The sequence below is a fragment of the Opisthocomus hoazin genome, chromosome 8 (assembly GCF_030867145.1).
Source record: "Opisthocomus hoazin isolate bOpiHoa1 chromosome 8, bOpiHoa1.hap1, whole genome shotgun sequence".
Lineage (NCBI taxonomy): Eukaryota > Metazoa > Chordata > Aves > Opisthocomiformes > Opisthocomidae > Opisthocomus > Opisthocomus hoazin.
The window spans coordinates 56,392,805-56,409,935 of record NC_134421.1 but is presented as its reverse complement, the minus strand read 5'-3'; the positions used below and the strand labels follow the sequence as shown (position 1 = coordinate 56,409,935).

The following is a 17,131-nucleotide window of genomic DNA, read 5'->3' as shown; positions in this document are numbered from 1 at the left end:
ATAGCGATCATAAAGTAATGGAGCATTTTCATCAGTATGGGGATTTTTTGCTTGTTTTTAATTTGGGAAATCTGAAGTTTTTAATTTCTGCGTTAAGCTGTGGAAAGCAAAGTATAAAGCAGAAATTAAAAATTAACTACTTAAGCACTTAAGTACAATAACAAAAAAAAGGAAAATTAAGGGTGTTGTTTTTTTTTTGCAAAAGTTTTTCTCCCATATGTTTTCATTGCCTTATTTCATAGAAATTGAAAATATTTAATGCTTTTATAGCACACTAGTCTTGATAAAATCCAATATTTAAAAAAAATATATTGAGTTATGAATCATATTGTTATGAAACACATTTCTGAACTGATTTGTGTTCTATCTTCAGTTAATTAAGAGATAAAAGTTTATTACAGTTCAGTTGTAATTTAAAGACACTACCTTTCCTACACTAACATAGGAGAAGTAAAGAAACTATACTCTTATTTTTACAGCAGGTTTTTTTCATAGAGATTGTACCATGTGGGATGATTATTTCTTTATCTTAATGATAAGTACCTGTACAGTATGTAAAAATCTGATTGAATCTCATTAATAAAGCAAGCCTTGTGGCTTTTTTGCCACAGATGCATATGTAGCAATTTCATTGGGAAACTGTGAATCACGGCAGATTAAGATAGTTAAGGAAGGTACTCAGCAATTAAACAATGTAAGAAGTAGTGTTGCCTGTGCAGTCAGAGTTCATTCTCCTCGAATACGCTTCTCTGAATTCAGTATATGCAATTTGTGCCAAAAAGTGCAAATAATGGATGGTACTTATGTTGTAATAAGGCAAGTCGTCTATAAGGTACATTTCTTTCTTATTAGCTGTGAATGACCTAGGAGATTACAAATTAAGGGAGCATGCCATTTTGATTAAGAAATTTGACCAATATTGCATAGTTTGCATTTGCAGCAAACTGCCATGATCATAGGTTTGTGCATAGATAGTCACTGAGGAACAGTTATTTCCCCTGCTATCCATTTTTCTTTGAGAATTTATTTAGTTGTTCAGTTCAGTGACAATAATAGGTCAGAATAAAACTTTCTTCATGAGTAGGTGAATATATGCTTATAGATGGTTATTGTCATATGCAAATAGTTGCTGAGCTTACTTAACAGGGGCAATTTTTTTAGTCTTTCATCACTGAAAAAATTAAACTCCTGAATTTTTAAAAATTTTGGTATTTATGTATAATTTCTTGGATAGTTTTTATTACTTTTGTATTTATCCAAGTTAAAGTTGAACCTTTAGCCTGGTTCAGTTATCCAGGCAATTTATTAAACATATTAAACTATTAAACATATAGATTATGGGATTGTATAAATGACTTCTTTTTGCCTACCATTTAATATTAAGTAATTATGTGCAAGACAGTTTCTTTTTTTAATAGTTTCAGGTAAGAATTATTAATTTTCAATACTTTAAAAATTCACCCTTGCATATGCAGATACATAGACTGGGGTTTTTTTTTTAATCTTTTAAATACATCTTTGTCTTAATGCAGTTGCTTTTTTTTTTCCCCTATTCAATAATTAATTCCTTTTAAAATCTACATTTACTTATGAATTCTTTTTGAAGGCTCTTCCATTTAAAAAAAAACAGTGCTAGAGTGACTGTCTCTAAAATAGCGCTGTAATCAATCCCGTGCCTTAACGCAGGCAAGGCCTGTGTTCCCGAGGCTTGCTTCAGACTTGTTTGACCATGCTATGGTTTACTCTTGTCTCATTCTTGCTGTTTTGTGTTCTGCGTGTTTGTGTGTAGGTGCATATATAGACTTGATGCTTTAACAAATGAAATGACAAGCACAAACTAGATAGTTAAAAAATATGGTTTGGGAGACATGTTCAACCTTTTATCTTTCAGTTCCTATTCTCCAAGCACCTTTTGGATTTCTCGGGAAACTCCCTTATCAGTCATTCTATGAAAATGCTCATCAGCTTCCTGTGCTCATCATGCATACTGGGTGCTAATTACTAGTCCCGTAATTTGGTCTACCGTGCACCACTTCTCTCTGGCAATCTGTTGTGGTTGACAGCAGCAAACCTGTTGAAGTGATTACTCTGAGAAGAATTTGTGCTAAACATGGTGTTTTTCATTGTTGCTAAACCAGATTTTTAAGAACGGCTGTCATCTTACAAGTGTTGAAGACTCCTGTTTCACAATAATGTCATACTCAAGGATGTGGTTTAAACTTTTTTCTAAATGTGGACTGAGTTTACTGTCCAGATTTCTCACCTGTGTAACAGGTTGCCAGCCTTGTATTTGGCATTATGCAAGTTCTGTGGGTCAAAGACCTGATGGTAACCCCTGATTTACTTAATTCTCTGAGTTGTTGAAGAAGTAAAGAAATTTTTCATCTTTCTCAGATCTGAATTGTTGAGTGCTAATCTTGGTCAGCAGCCTATGAGGAACCGATGTCTTTTGTTTAATTTGCAACATAAGCTGAGAATTTCCCTATTTTTGAAGTAAACATCATTCTTAAAACCAGACCTGTTTCCCTGCTCACTGCAGGGGGTTGGACTAGATGACCTTTAAAGGTCCCTTCCAGCCCCGACTATTCTATGATTCTTTGTGCATATGTGCAGTGGGTTATGAATAGGATTTAAGGGCAAGTTCTGGGCTACCTAGTGTGGGGGGGGGAAGAGAAAAGTTGCCATTAAAATCCAGGCTAGAAAAGGGCTGAGCAGAAAATGTAGGCCCACTAAAGGAAGTCTCTCAATGGCTTCCTGAGTATTATTGTGCAGAAACTGGAATTAGCGAATAAGTATATGAAGTATTTACAGTTTTGTGATGGACAAATTGAGAGGACTTGCAGGGTCATACATTAATTTTGATGAGTGTAAAAATAATCAAGCTGAAAGTGTTTTTGGAGATGGTGATTTACCTTGTTCTCCAGGTCAAAGGAGATTATAACATTTCCCATATGCAATAAAATTATTTAGAGAATTAATATTAATAAAGTGATTAATGTTTAAAACATCAGTTTTATATTGATGTATAAATATATTTATCTGGCTTCCTATTGCACCTGAAGGAAATTTTGGCAGATCAACTGAAAACAAGTGTAAAATCATTAAGAAGGTCAAAAGAGAGAAGTCAGCAATACATTATGTGTGTGAGAACATGACTGGTAGGACGGAAATATTTGAAATGCAATAAGGGCCAGTTTATCTAAGCCTGGACTGATGAGAAGATTGAGTTCTTTTTATTTTTTTAATTTACCTTTGTGACTGCAGTATCACAAAGAAAGGGAAGTTTTTACTTTGGTGATTAATCCTTAACAGCTCAAAAGCTGTTTCGATCAGATAAGTATGTAATTAGGATTTTTTTCAATGAGAGAGAGATATTGGTGTGGTTATGTACATATTTAATTAGGTAACTGTTACTGAAATAATTTACATTTAAATGCTCTATTATATCCTGATCACCGTAGAAAAACATTGCCTTAGTGCATCAGTGACTGAATAGCTGTTTCATAAGGTTTTTTGAAATCTGAGTTTGAAGTGGAATATGTGAGAACATCTAGATGTGGAAATATTACTGTGGACCTCTGCATGCAGTCATATACATATAGCTTTGTAGTTTGAATACTCGATAACTTTTGGATTAGGTCTATCTGAAGATACATCATCTACAGTAGGTTACAACAAAGTAAACTTTATACAGACAAGTACCTGTGCAAGTGCAGTCAGAATGATTTCCTTACACCTCTGTGAGAACTATATAATTTGGACTTGAAATATACGGTAATGCTTTTTATACATTAGATGAGAAATATGTTTGCACAAATTAGTGCTAAAAAAAAGAACTATTTTAAGATGTTCAGAGAATCAGCCTTTCTAATGTTTGTATGTATTGTTTTGTATATTGGATGTATGTAAATAACAATCATAATTTATCGATGACCTTACAGTCTGTTTTGGGCTTCAGCACTGCATCTTTGTTACACCACCATCCATTTCATCCCCTACCTCCCACTCCAGTGAATTCAGCTGAGTTTTGCCTGGTTCTGCATGCTGAGATACCATTTCAAGATAAAATATTAATAAGCCCATTAAATGTCTGTTTCATTAAAAATTAGTTTCCTTTGAGAGAATGTGTACTTTATTTAATAGAGATATTTTTTGTATGAGCTTGCTTAGTGTAATGAAGTATTAAAACTGTTGAGTTACATTCTATCTCGCTTTATAAAGACTGAGTATGGGTGTTGGCGTAACAGGTTTAGAGAAATTCTGAATGTAGGTTGCCTTTTTGTTAGTTGCGTTTGAACACATAGTTGGACACAGATGGCTGTTTGGATGGTTTGAGATGGCTGCTAGTTACTATAGCAATATCATTAACCCATTTTAATAATGTCATACGTTTTCAATATTTTAGTTTTTTTACAGGACATGATTTCTTCATAACTAAAATTATCTCTGAAATTAAATTTTACCAGTTTTTTAATACAAAAATTTGTATTGTGTGATTCCATCTGCCTGTAATGGCAGATGTTTTTACCCATGATCTGTATTGAAAAGGTGAAATTCAAGCATTTTTTTTAGAAGAAATCAAATGCATCTAGAAGACAGATGAGACATGAACTTAATTTGAACATTTTGAACAACTTCCACCAAAATTGTCAACTAATCTTGTATTAAAATCTTGTATTTAATCTTGTATTAAAACCTGTTTTTAATGGAGGCAAGCCATTGTAATCTGTTTAGCATGTTTATTTTCTACTATCATTGGAAAAAGAAATCTGTAAGTAGTTGTAAGTAACAATTCTTTTTGTTTTTCATTTTATCCTTATGTCTCTGCCTTTGGCAGTGGATCCGGTTAAAGCTGTTCAGAAAAAGTTACTCATTCTTTTTGCACTGTGGGAAGTTTCAGAAGTGTATACTGGGAATGAGTAAAGAACAGCTAATGCCATGCTTGCAGCAATGCACGTATTCAGATCAGCGTGTTATTGACTCCATGCTACAGCAGTTTTCCTCCAGGCAACTATTTTACTGTCTTCTACAATTACATAGATAACACGATAAAGATCTCCACAGGAAACTGAAGAAAAGGATAAATGTTGCTGTGAGACTTTGTACTCGGGAAGTTTTATGCAGTGATCTGTTTTTCCCCAGATATTGATACGTGTACACATTGGCCTGCTGTTTTCCCTCATATTCTGGTTATTTAATCTTTATATTCCTGTCCATTCAAATTTCACTGATTGAAAATAAATTTAGTTATCTAAAACCTGAATTTGCAATTCTGTTTTCAAGCACAAGTCTTACATTGAAATAATCTCATATGCTTTTAAGATGGTTATTTTTGCTTTTTTTGTTTTGTCCTGAAATCCCTTCTTTCTTTTAAACATGTCTGGTGTGTTTGTTTCTTCATCCAAATAAGCAAACAAAAAAAACAACCAAAAACCCCCACGCCAGGATGTAACACACAGCTGGATTGCTTTTTCCCTTAAAACTGCATGGCAAAAGAAGCACTTTGTGCTTACACAAATAAATGAATAAATGTTAAATATGTAAACTGTTATTTTGCTTATTATTCTATCAATCAACGGTTCTGTAATTTGAGATTGTAATGAAAATGGATGGCCTTTTTTTATTTCAGCTGTAGCATAGGAAAGGGTCATTTATATATTCAGAGTCAGTTCTGAACTTCCTCAATGAAGTGCAGCACATTGAGGTGAAATGACACAGCAGAAACCACTGTGAATCACCGAGCTCTTGCTTGTTTGGTGCCTTTTGTGGTGCTGTCTCATATTTAGAAGATTTAGTGTCTGGAGGGTTTTCATAGTGTAGCTGCTTCACAGGAGCTCCTTCAGCTTAAGTCACATTTAAATCAAAAAGTACCCATTAATGTAACACACATAAAAATATACTTCTTAGCCGATCTAATGAAAAATGTATCTTAATATATCTGAGTAATTAGATTTACTCTTTGAAATCTTTGACTGTAGAGTTTTAAGCTAAATTTTGAGACAGTTTTTTTACATAAGGTAAATAATGCTAGTGTAAAACTCAAATGCAGTTGAGTTGTCTTACACATTTGATTATTTTTTTTTTGTATTTCAAAACTTTATTATCTGACATTAGCAGAGATGACTTACTGATGGATGAGAAGCACAACGGGAATGAAAATTGGGCTGGAAGTAGCTTATATATTTAAAGAACATATTAAAAAACCCTGAATATTTATTTTACATTTAAGAAGCTTATGAAAATACTAGAGATCAGTCAGTATATGCCCCAGAAAAGCATGATGTTCTTGGATGTCACTTCCAAAGGGAGGGAGAGAATAAGAAAGCTAGATGAGTACTTCCTAAAAGCGCTATTTTTATTTCTGGAATGGTTGAGCTTGTGGCTCGGTGGTATTATATTTAGGCACTATGGATTCTTTTAGTGAAAGAATTGGATAGTTTCTAAATGCTGCCTACATATTTTGATTTATAGGATCACCCAGACTACAGTAGAAGGAACTTGATAACGGTTGCCTTTTCCTCTCTAATTTTTTTTTTTTCCTACGGAATAATGAGAATTTTACTTAAGACTGATATAAATTCACTGTTCTATGTTCTCTCCAGAAGGCCCTGTCGTGACGCCCTCGTTGTGCGTGCTGAACGTGTCTGTGATGAAAAGTAGTTGGAACCATTGGAAGATATTTATTAAAGTTATATTCTACTTTCAGGGGAAAAGTAAAAGAAGTATCTTTCTAATTTGATAGTCCTGCCTTACTAGAACAGTTAGAATCTAGTTTTTCCAAAATACTGATGCTGAGGTGTCTTTGCTGTCCGAGTTGCTTCAGCCTTGTTTCTGAAACTACTGCTGTTTTCTCACAGCCTCTCATTTTTACTTGTTTCAGGTAGTTCAGTCACAGGATGGGAAGTCTTCTGAAGGGCGTTTAAAGTTTTATTTCCGCTAAGTTTAAGCTTCCACAGTTTCAAGGTCTGCATTCTGACGCAATAATTTAAAGTTGAAGTTATAGCTAACATTGAGAAACAGGATTTTCTTTGGATGTGATTCATCTGATTTATTTTAGATTTTTACTTTAGAACAAGACAGCTAATACTCTGTCGCTACTTGTTTTTCTGTGTTGGCTGTGAAGGGAGGTGAAGACGCCCACCTTGGATGGTTAAGTGTGTTTTCAGCTTTTTTGTTGATTTAAATCCTGGTATGAGAATGTAGTGTGAAATGGTAGATTTTGAAAGAGGAGGACAAAAAAGAAGTAAGATAAGAAAGATGAGAAAGAGAAGATAAAAAGCTTTTTTCATGTGTTATCTTTTCCTGCCCACCTGTAGAAGAGTTATTGTGTTGTGCTATGGTTTATAACTTCCTTTTTGTTCAGAAATGTGATAGCAGTATCATGAAAAGAAAAGGTGCTCAAAGGCAGGAAATTTGCAAAGGAACACACTGGCTAAGTAGTCGTAATCTCATTCTTTCAGCAAGTGTTTAGCAAAGGAGGGCCTGAAGACTCTGTCTTTCAAGGGGAATAAAGTTCAATATATTTTTTATATAGTTATGAGGAACTGTGTTTCATTTATTTCTGTTTTCTGTAGACATTGTGAGGCAGAGAGAGAATGGGTTACTCCTTTTTTCACTGTTTAAAATATTAAAATTAAAAATACTAACTAGACAGTTTTCCCCTGGGGCACTGGTTTATGAATATATAATAAACATAAAATGTATAACTATAACACATTTTTATGAGTTAACATGTATAGGATACACCAAAAAATTTGTTCCTGCTGTAGAGGATACATCATTCATTACTGTCTGGAAAAATCTTTCTCTTCTAAATTATTGAAAGTATTTGTCCTTAATTTTCATTTCTGAACTGTTAAAGAGGGCTTCTGTGCTGAAAATTGTGGGGTTTTCTTGTTTGTTTTAAAATCTGAAGGCACATCAGGTTGGAGGGAGATAAGTAGATACAGGTGGATTATATTTATATATAAATATATATATTTTATATATTATATATATTTATTTTTAAATCCACCTAGATATAGGTGGATTTTTTTCCACAGGTTCATATGAAACTTGTCATCTTAAATTGACTTTTTTTGTCCATGTTAAGTCTAATAATTTTAAGGCTTTCTGTGAATAAGTCTTGTGAGTACTGTTAGTAATTTTTCTGTTAGTGGACTTGTTGACAAAGGACATGTTGACACTAATAAAAAATTGCTACTTTTTCTGGACTTTTAGGGACCTTTCTGTCTTTTTTTTTTTTTGAGTTACGGAACTGGCATTTCGATTTGGATTAATTTTGCCAAATGTACATCACCTTAGCTACTTGTCTGAGTTCGGTTTCTTCATTGTTAATGTTTGTTTGTTAATTTTTGTTAAGGTTTTTTCTTGATGTTGGTCTGTTTGCCTTCAATCCTTTCTTGTTATCTCCATTGTATTAAAATATCTTTACCATGAAAAAAGCTTTTATGTTATGCTAGGCTTTTCTCTTACCATGCTTATTCTGAGAGAGTTAGATTCAATAAGTGAAATGGAGCCAAGTTTGTTCTAGAAGCTGTCTTTAATGAGGGGAGTCTAATAGAGAAAGCGATGGGAACTGAACAGAAAGGTGTTGGAGGGGAGCGTTACCTCCCAATTACTGCCTGTGTTACCCACGTTTTCCCCAGAGCATTGTGAGAACTTGCTGTCTGTTGCTGGGAAAGGAGTATGATACTGAATTCTGGGGGGTCTGTCCTCGATTTTGCTGGGAGGAGTATGTTGCTGACTTTGAGTAAGGAGTTTCTTCCCCGTCCCGAAATGATCTGCTATTCAAAAAATCTGCTGTTGCAGTCTGCTACTCACTCTTCCAAGGCAGTGTTGTATCTGAGTTTATTATATAGGATGTTTAAAATGTGTTGGAAACTTGTTTGTTGATCGTCTTTCCGAAACTGTGTTTTTTAAAACTGCACTCCAGTGCAAAAGTGACATTCCTTTGATAACCAGTGAAGTGACTACTGGTGCATTATTTACAGTCCTGACAACTTTGAGATCATCATGTGCTTTTATTTTAGGGAGTCTCTGCTGCAATCCCATGTTTTACTTGCAAGGTTTCCCAGTATCTTAACTAATGCTTAATGACCTAATCTCCTTGTCCTACAGCTATTAATATTTCACAGTGCAGAACCAATGATCCCTTAGAACATGAACACACACATATAGATACCAGTGCAAACAAGAATGCTTTGGTAACACCTTGCTACCGCTGTCTGCTAGTAGTGGTAAAATCACTGATATGTTAAAATTATTTTGTAACAGGTATAATACGGTTATTACCAGTTGACTAATAAAGTGCTTTAAGGTAGCATAATCAAATGTGACAGCCTGAAGACATACTTAGGCTTCTGTAAAGATGTACTGCAAAGCCATGAGACAGATAATAGAGGAGTTTTAAGATACTACATATCCTTACTATTTATTCTTTGCTACCTTGCAGTGGTGTAATGGAGGAAATTCCTTCTTTGCTATGTCATACTCTGTTTAAGTGGAATCAAACACCTCTTTCTTCTGCACCTCCCTCTCCTTGAGAAGAAATCAGGGCTGGGAAAGATGCTTCTGTGGTTCTTATCTTGATGCAGTAAGACACTGAGCTGCTGCAAGAGAGAAGCTAGAGCATTTACTCAGAGCATTCCCAGCTTGTGGTAAACTCTCTCCTGGGGCTGTGTGGGAGCTTTGGGAGTTAGCTGGCAAGGCAGCACATTCTGTGCTTCAAAATGGATTACTTCAGATGCCAGGGTTTAAAAATAAAACAACGTGGCTTAGGTGGTAAAATTTCAGTTCATAGTGAGGTGTGAATTTCTTTTAACACACTTGTGTAGTGACAACAGAAAGACTCAGTTTCCAGGAATGAGACATCATCGGGGTTCTGTGCTTTTCCAGTATTGAGGGTCACGGGGGTTTAGTGGGGTGGGGGGGTGGGTGGTGGGAATCGTCTGGGTTTTTTTGTGTGATTTCCTTCTGATTCCAAATGCTTCCCTGAAAAACATATTCTCCTGGAAAAGCTGTAGTCTGCTTTCTAGGTAAATTTCACCGGTTTTCTAAAAAGCATTTTTCAGGGCTTTTTGTTCTGTCAAGTCTGGCAACATATTTTTCTGTGCATGATGCAAACGTAGATGTGTTCTGCAGAGATTGTTCATACAGAGCTCAAGGGCTCTCAAAGTGCTTCTGATGATCCTTTCAGGTGTGAATGTTTAGAATGAAGTAATTTATTATATATTAAATCTGGTTAACCAGGCATGATTTGAGATTTTCACAGTCTGCAAGAAATTAAGTATTCATTAACATTTAAAGCCATTAGATGACACAGTTGAGCAATAAATGATTCATTTAGTCCCTGTTAAAGTAAATGTGCATTGAAGTTTCTGACTAGAAGATAAGTGGTGGTTGTCTTTATTTTCAATTATTTTCCTCATCCTTGCTTTATTTATTCTGTGCACTTCATTGACTTGTCTTTCTCTCTCTTTTTATGCAACAGAAGAAGAAGTAGTAGAAAATTTTGATATTTCCAATCTGCCTGAAGAAGTGCTGCAGAACATAGAAGCTGACAGTTACTGGTGCATGAGCAAGTTGCTTGATGGCATTCAGGTAAACTGATTTTTCCTGTCTGTAAGTAGTGGAGATAACCGGTTAATGTCATGGCTTTGAACTACCGCAAGGTTTTTGAGAAAGAGTACATCTATGAAAAACAGAATAGGAGTAGATTTTCTCACTGGAGAAATTTGCTGCAAGTTTGTCATAGCATTAAGAAAAGGAAAAAGAAGTTGTGCAACTTCTTTTCATCAAAATGTCTACATGTTTCACTGTAGTATGATATTCTGGAGCAGAGTTGAAGTCTCCAGTTCTAGAGGCATGTTGTGCACCTCAGTCACCAAGCGTGGAGAACATTTGCTCAAGTCTCCAATGTTTGCTTTGTCACTGAGGTGATGGGAAGCTGGCTTATTTATTCATGTTAAAGTCATTAATATAGCAACCTATAAACAATTGCTGTCTTAATAGTTCCTGAATTTATTTTTGTATTTTTGAAACATCCATTTAAAACTTGATACTTGCACTACTTCACCGAGTGCGTGAATTTTTTCTGTGTGGAGAAACTATAAATGTGGGCACAATTTTCTGTTAAATGCAGCAAGTTACAGACTAGGAGTGGTGGATTTGTGTGTACGTGTTTGCATTTGTTGGCATGTAAGTTAATGGAGATTAGAAGGATCTACAAGAAATAGTATATATGTAGCTGAACATCTTGCATTTAGGTGAGGGAGGAATCCATATGATCTACCATAGATTAAATGGGAGTCCAAACATCTGTGTTTGATATTTAGCATATTAAAACACTTTTTGCTGCAATGTTGATGCACCATAAAGTAGAAACTGTGGACTTCTCAGTTCACAGAGAAGTTACCCAAATTAAATTTTTAGGCTTTGTGTTGCAATAGACATCAACTAGTATTTATCTAATAACTGTTTTTCAGATCTATGTTGTTTGAGATAAACATTTCAAATCTTGCTAGAAAGTAAAAATAATCTGATTTTTTTAAACTCAGAATATATGCACTAAAATAAGTCAATGTGAATTCCTGGGTTATGATGGGACCACAGTTGACCTTCACTAGACACAGGAAAGTTTCTGAAAGGTGATGATTTCTATTTTGCACTGGAAACAAAGGATTGTTTTTAGTGATGTTTGGTAGGCAGATGTTTGCAGTCACGGTTCTTTTGCTGCTTTCAGTGAGCTGATTAGAAAATAAATTATGGTTACAAGTATTTAGCAGATTGCTGCTGCTTCTTTTCTTTTTTTTGTGTTCATACTTTCTCTTTGTGATTATTTCCTGCTTTCAAAAGATCTACTTGCATAGGGTAGAGGACCTTTTCTGTGAAATAGTTTCACTATTATTTTGGTGAAAATAGAAATTGTTACAGGGATCTTTGGTTCATTTATTTCTAATATTCTCTTAAAAGCTGAGGTGATGGAGAAGTGCTGCTACTCTACTTGTTAGATTCAATCCTTTTGATAGGTCCCATGCAACTTTATTTGTCTTGAAATGCTTTGGACAAATGCATAACAATTTGAGGCTTTGTTTCTCCAAGTGATTTTGATGTAGCAAAGACCCTGGAGGTTAAATTTAAGTGTATGTAAAATGGCTATTCTCCAGACATTAATAAATCCTCATAAAATGTCAATAACCTTAAAAATTCCTATGAATTGAAGCTGTACTTTTTAGTGAAACTAAATTAATCTTTTCCAGATTCCTTATTTTGATTGCATTTTTTTGACAGATATTTCTTTCCTTATGGTGCTTATTTTTTTTGAAAGTGCTTTAGCATATTCTTGCCTGTGACTCATGCTTTAGTATGAATGTTTCATTGGCAAAGGCATGTTGGCTAAGGCATATTGTGAATTTAAACTTCTAACAGAGTTCATTTCCAATAAAATTGTTGTAAAACTGAGTCAACAAACAGAAGTCTTTAACTTCTTTGAAGATATTTGAAGTGTATTTCTCCTGGTTAAAGGTGAAATGAGTAGTAGTTCAGTGTTTTGTGTTGCGTTGTTGAAAAGCATATTTGTCTTCTCATGTTGATTCCTGTAAAAAATGCTGGTTTGCATATTTTAATCTCTGGGAACGACTACATTTTAAAATATTTGACCACATATCAAAAATATGTGAAAACTTACAAAGAAAAAAAAGTGAGAATTTGAAATCTACTTAATCTACTTGGAAGGAAGAAAGCCAGGTAAAGAAATGGAAGCTCACCAGCTGTTTTACCTGGAACGTATTCTGTCACAGGCCTGCTGCTCTGTTTATTTTTTTCTAGAAAAGGAGGTTCAAAGATTACATCATTTCTCCTTAAAATTCTATTTTCATACAAAACCATCAAGTACTGATAAGCAAAATATTGCAGCGAATTGTAATGAAATTAAACTGCATTGATGATAATTTAAGCTCTTACATAAATGGGATGGTTATCAATTGGATGTATTCAAGGATGCACTCATCTATCAAAAACAGGCTTGAAAGATTATGCTAGTGGTGTGACTAATGATGTTTCAGTTAATTCAGTGCAACTGCAGAGTGCTGCTAAAATGAAGGGGTTTGCTTGTGTTATTTTCTTCTCATTTTCCTATTTTGGTTCCCTTCTGTGTGGAATATGACTTGTCAGATAGAATGGTGATGTACTTGCGGGTTGAGCTGGTTGGGAGAACTAGCCCAACATGAAATAATTCATTGAAAGGAAAGGGACAAAAAATTCCAGACAATGAAGATTGTTTTACTGAAGGGATGATGTCCAGAGGGATCCTGACAGCCTTGAGGAGTGGGCCCATGCGAACCTTGTGAAGTTCAACGAGGTCAAGTGCAAGGTCCTGCACTTGGGTCCGGGTAATATCCAATATCAATACAGACTGGGGATCAATGGATTGGGAGAAGCCAAAAAAGCCAAAAATTGGCTGTGAGTTGGCAATGTGCGCTTGCAGCCCAGAAAGCCAACTGTATCCTGCATGATCCTGTGCTCCTGCCTGCACCTGAATGCTCGTTCCTGGCTGTCCCTTGCTGAGTGTTATCTGTTGTGAGCTGATTTACAGAGCTGAACTGCCCGACTACACAACAAACTGAAAAAGCCCGAGGTGTTTTTAAGGGGTGAGCACCTTGAATAAATACCATAGCAAAGAAAGGAGTAGAACTACGTAGTAGGGCCAAGGCAGGATCATGACAGCCAAGACACAGATTTACTTTAATGGTGGTAGATTCTCAGTTTACCAAGCTCATTGCCAATATGCGCTAGTCTAGATGATGCACTTAACTATCTCTTCAAGAAAGTTGCTGATGATTATTTCTTTGAAATAATCATTAAATTAGTTCTTATTACTCCTTTAGTGTTCTCCATCTGATCCGCTATTGATAGTGGAATGTCTTTAGAGCCAGCTAGGAAAAACTGCTTCTCTCTCACAAAGCCACAAAACCAGACAACATAAAAAGACAAAACCAAAGGAGAATCCTGAACAAGAATAGTGATACTGCGTATCCTTTTTTCTATGAAAATGTCATAAAAGACTCCTGTATGACTACTGATACTTTGTCTGAGATGTCTGAATAAACTGTACAAGGATTTTAGAGAAGAGGAATGTGTGACGTGGTGGTAACTGCAAGCTAAGAATCTCTGCAGAATATTTCGGTTAACTTATTCATCAATATAGGCTTCCATCTGTTCTTGGTCTACCAGTATTGGAGATGTTTAAAGGGTGTTCTTTGATAACAATTAGGGTCCTGTTGTGAAATTTTTGACTAATACAAGCTAGATACAATTGTTTTTTTGTGTGTTTGTCTTTCCAATGCACAAGAGTGTAATGGAAAAATGATTGTAGTTGTATCCCTTTATTATTCCTAACAGAAAACTCATTTATTTTTCCAGCCGATCCTGATTGTCTCATTTTCTTGATTTGAGAATTGTCAAAGGTGTTATTAAGAAATATGTATTTCTTGGTGGAGTTTTGCTACACATAGTATCTATTATTTCTCCTTTCCTCACTCATCTTAACCCCCTCCCTTCTTTGTCTGGTGTGACTCTGTATTTTTAATATAACAGCACATCTCCTAACCACAGAGACCTATGGAATAAAAGACAGTGTTGGCATTGAGCAGCATGACAATCACTTCCTGCTATTCTTACAGTTCTTAGTCTAGGAAAGAAATAAAAAACTTGATCAAATCCCTGATGAGGTTCAACAAGGGCAAGTGCAGGGTCCTGCACCTGGGGAGGAATAAGCTCATGCACCAGTACAGGCCTGGGGCAGAGCTGCTGGAGAGCAGCTCTGTGGAGAGTGACCTGGGTGTCCTGGTGGATGACAGGTTGACCAGGAGCCAGCAGTGTGCCCTGGCTGCCAAGAAGGCCAATGGCATCCTGGGATGCATTAAGAAGAGTGTGGCCAGCAGGTGGAGGGAGGTTCTCCTCCCCCTCTACTCTGCCCTAGTGAGGGCCCATGTGGAGTACTGTGTCCAGATCTGGGCTCCCCACTTCAAGAAAGATGAGGAGCTACTGGAGAGAGTCCAGCGGAGAGCTACGAGGATGATGAGGGGACTGGAACATCTCCCCTACGAGGAGAGGCTGAGGGAGCTGGGCTTGTTCAGCCTGAAGAAGAGAAGACTGTGAGGGGACCTTATAAATGCTTACAAATATTTGAAGGGTGGGTGTCAGGAGGATGGGGCCAGACTCTTTTCAGTGGTGCCCAGCGACAGGACAAGGGGCAACGGGCACAAACTGAAGCACAGGAAGTTCTGTCTGAACATGAGGAAGAACTTCTTCCCTCTGAGGGTGACGGAGCACTGGAACAGGCTGTCCAAAGGGGTTTTGGATTCTCCTTCTCTGGAGTTATTCAAGACCCACCTGTACGAGGCAGCCTGCTTTAGGTGACCGTGCTTTTCGGCAGGGGGCTTGGACTAGGTGATCCACAGAGGTGCCTTCCAACCCCTGACATTCTGTGATTCTGTGAACTGTTGCGTTAGCAGGTTCACTCATGCTATTTTTCGGTGATTTGGGGGTTTGTTGTGGTTTAACCCAGCAGCCGGCAACTAAGCCCCAGACATCCGCTTACTAAGCCCTATCCTTTTACCCCAGTGGGATGGAGAGGAGAAAATGGACAAAAGGGGGAACTCGTGGGTTGAGATAAGGACAGTTTAACATGACAACAAAGTAAGTACTAATGCTAATAATAGTAATGATAACAACAATGATAATAATGTATATTCAAAACAAACTATACACAGTACAAATTTTATCACCACTCAGTGACTGATTTGCAGCCTGAAAAAAAAAAATTCAAACTCCCAGCCAAGAAAGTATTCAAATTCCCAGAAAACTGAAAAGCCGAATAGCTTTTTCCCCCCAGCCAACCCTCTGCATAAGCTGGGCATGATGTCTATGGTATGGAATATTTCCATTGGCCAGCTTGGCTATCTTACTTGCCTGGACGCAGTCCAGTGCAGCCTGCTGTAGGTGACCCTGCTTCGGCAGGGGGGTTGGACTAGATGACCCACAGAGGTCCCGTCCAACCCCTAACATTCTGTGAAATTTTTTAAAAAATCATTTAAATAGAAATACTAGCAGATTTTTTTGATATAAATTTGTCTAAGATGACAGTTAATCTTGTGATCTGTAGCTGTGTATGCTGTCTTATAGCAGTCAATTTTGGATGATGATGTGCTCTAATGATTTTCCTTTTCAGTGCTTCATGACTATGTGCCGCAAGTTTTTTCTTTAGCTTTTGTCACAGAAAGACTATATCTCACTGCAAGTTTTCTTATTTATTGCAGGAAAACAAATGAGAACTTCTTAAAGCATAAGAACATAGGATAATTCTGGTAGGAGGGGGCCGCTACAAGTCATCTAGTCCAACCTCCTGCTCAAAGTAGGGTCAGCTCTGAGGTCAGATCCACAGAGGTCTGTGGGAACAGATAAATAGCATAATATGTAGCTCAAATGTTAGACGCAAGTACAGAGAAAACTGACACTAGCTCTTCTGAAAATTCTTCACAGGACCTTCCAAAAGTTAGTTTTTAAGGAAAAAAATAGGTCGAAGATAGCTTTATTTGTACCTTTTCATTGAACTCTTGCAAGACATGTTTCTTGATTACGTCTGCAGTTCAGTTGGGTAGCTGGTTTAGGGTTAGGATAAATTACAGATCTGTTATTTGAGAATATGGATTCGTTAGCCAAGACAGACGTAAGGAATATGTTCTGCAGGTGTCTGCATCTGTCTCCTATCTGTCTCGTTCTGTGAACCGCATGTCTGTTGCATATGTGCGTTCACGTATGGGTCAAATTTCTGTATTACAGGTACTGCAGGGTCTACCTGTGTAAATGCAGTGATAGCTTGTCTAGGATTTCTGGGTATGCAACAGCCAAACATTTCTGGTAAGCTCAGCTAAATGCAGAAATTGGCCTTCCCCCCCCACCCCACTTCCTTAGCTGAACGTAGCATTGCAAATGTGGTGCGTTCACAGAGAATGTGATATAGAACTGTCTCCCAAGCAGTCTTCAGACTCTCCACTAATATTATGTAGCTGATACTGAAAGACAGTACTGCAGTCGTGCTCCGATTTCTGTATAAACAGATCCTAATACC

The 17,131-nt window shown here is 36.5% G+C and overlaps 1 protein-coding gene across 2 annotated transcripts in view; it reads left to right on the top strand.

Moving 5' to 3' along the window:
* Positions 1-17,131, top strand: part of TBC1D22A (TBC1 domain family member 22A) — a 188,521-nt gene that overhangs the window by 65,840 nt on the left and 105,550 nt on the right. For both annotated transcript variants that reach the window (XM_075428719.1, XM_075428720.1), the window contains one exon: positions 10,493-10,602. In XM_075428719.1, the coding sequence (XP_075284834.1) occupies positions 10,493-10,602 (110 nt within the window). The remainder of the gene's footprint in view (positions 1-10,492; positions 10,603-17,131) is intronic.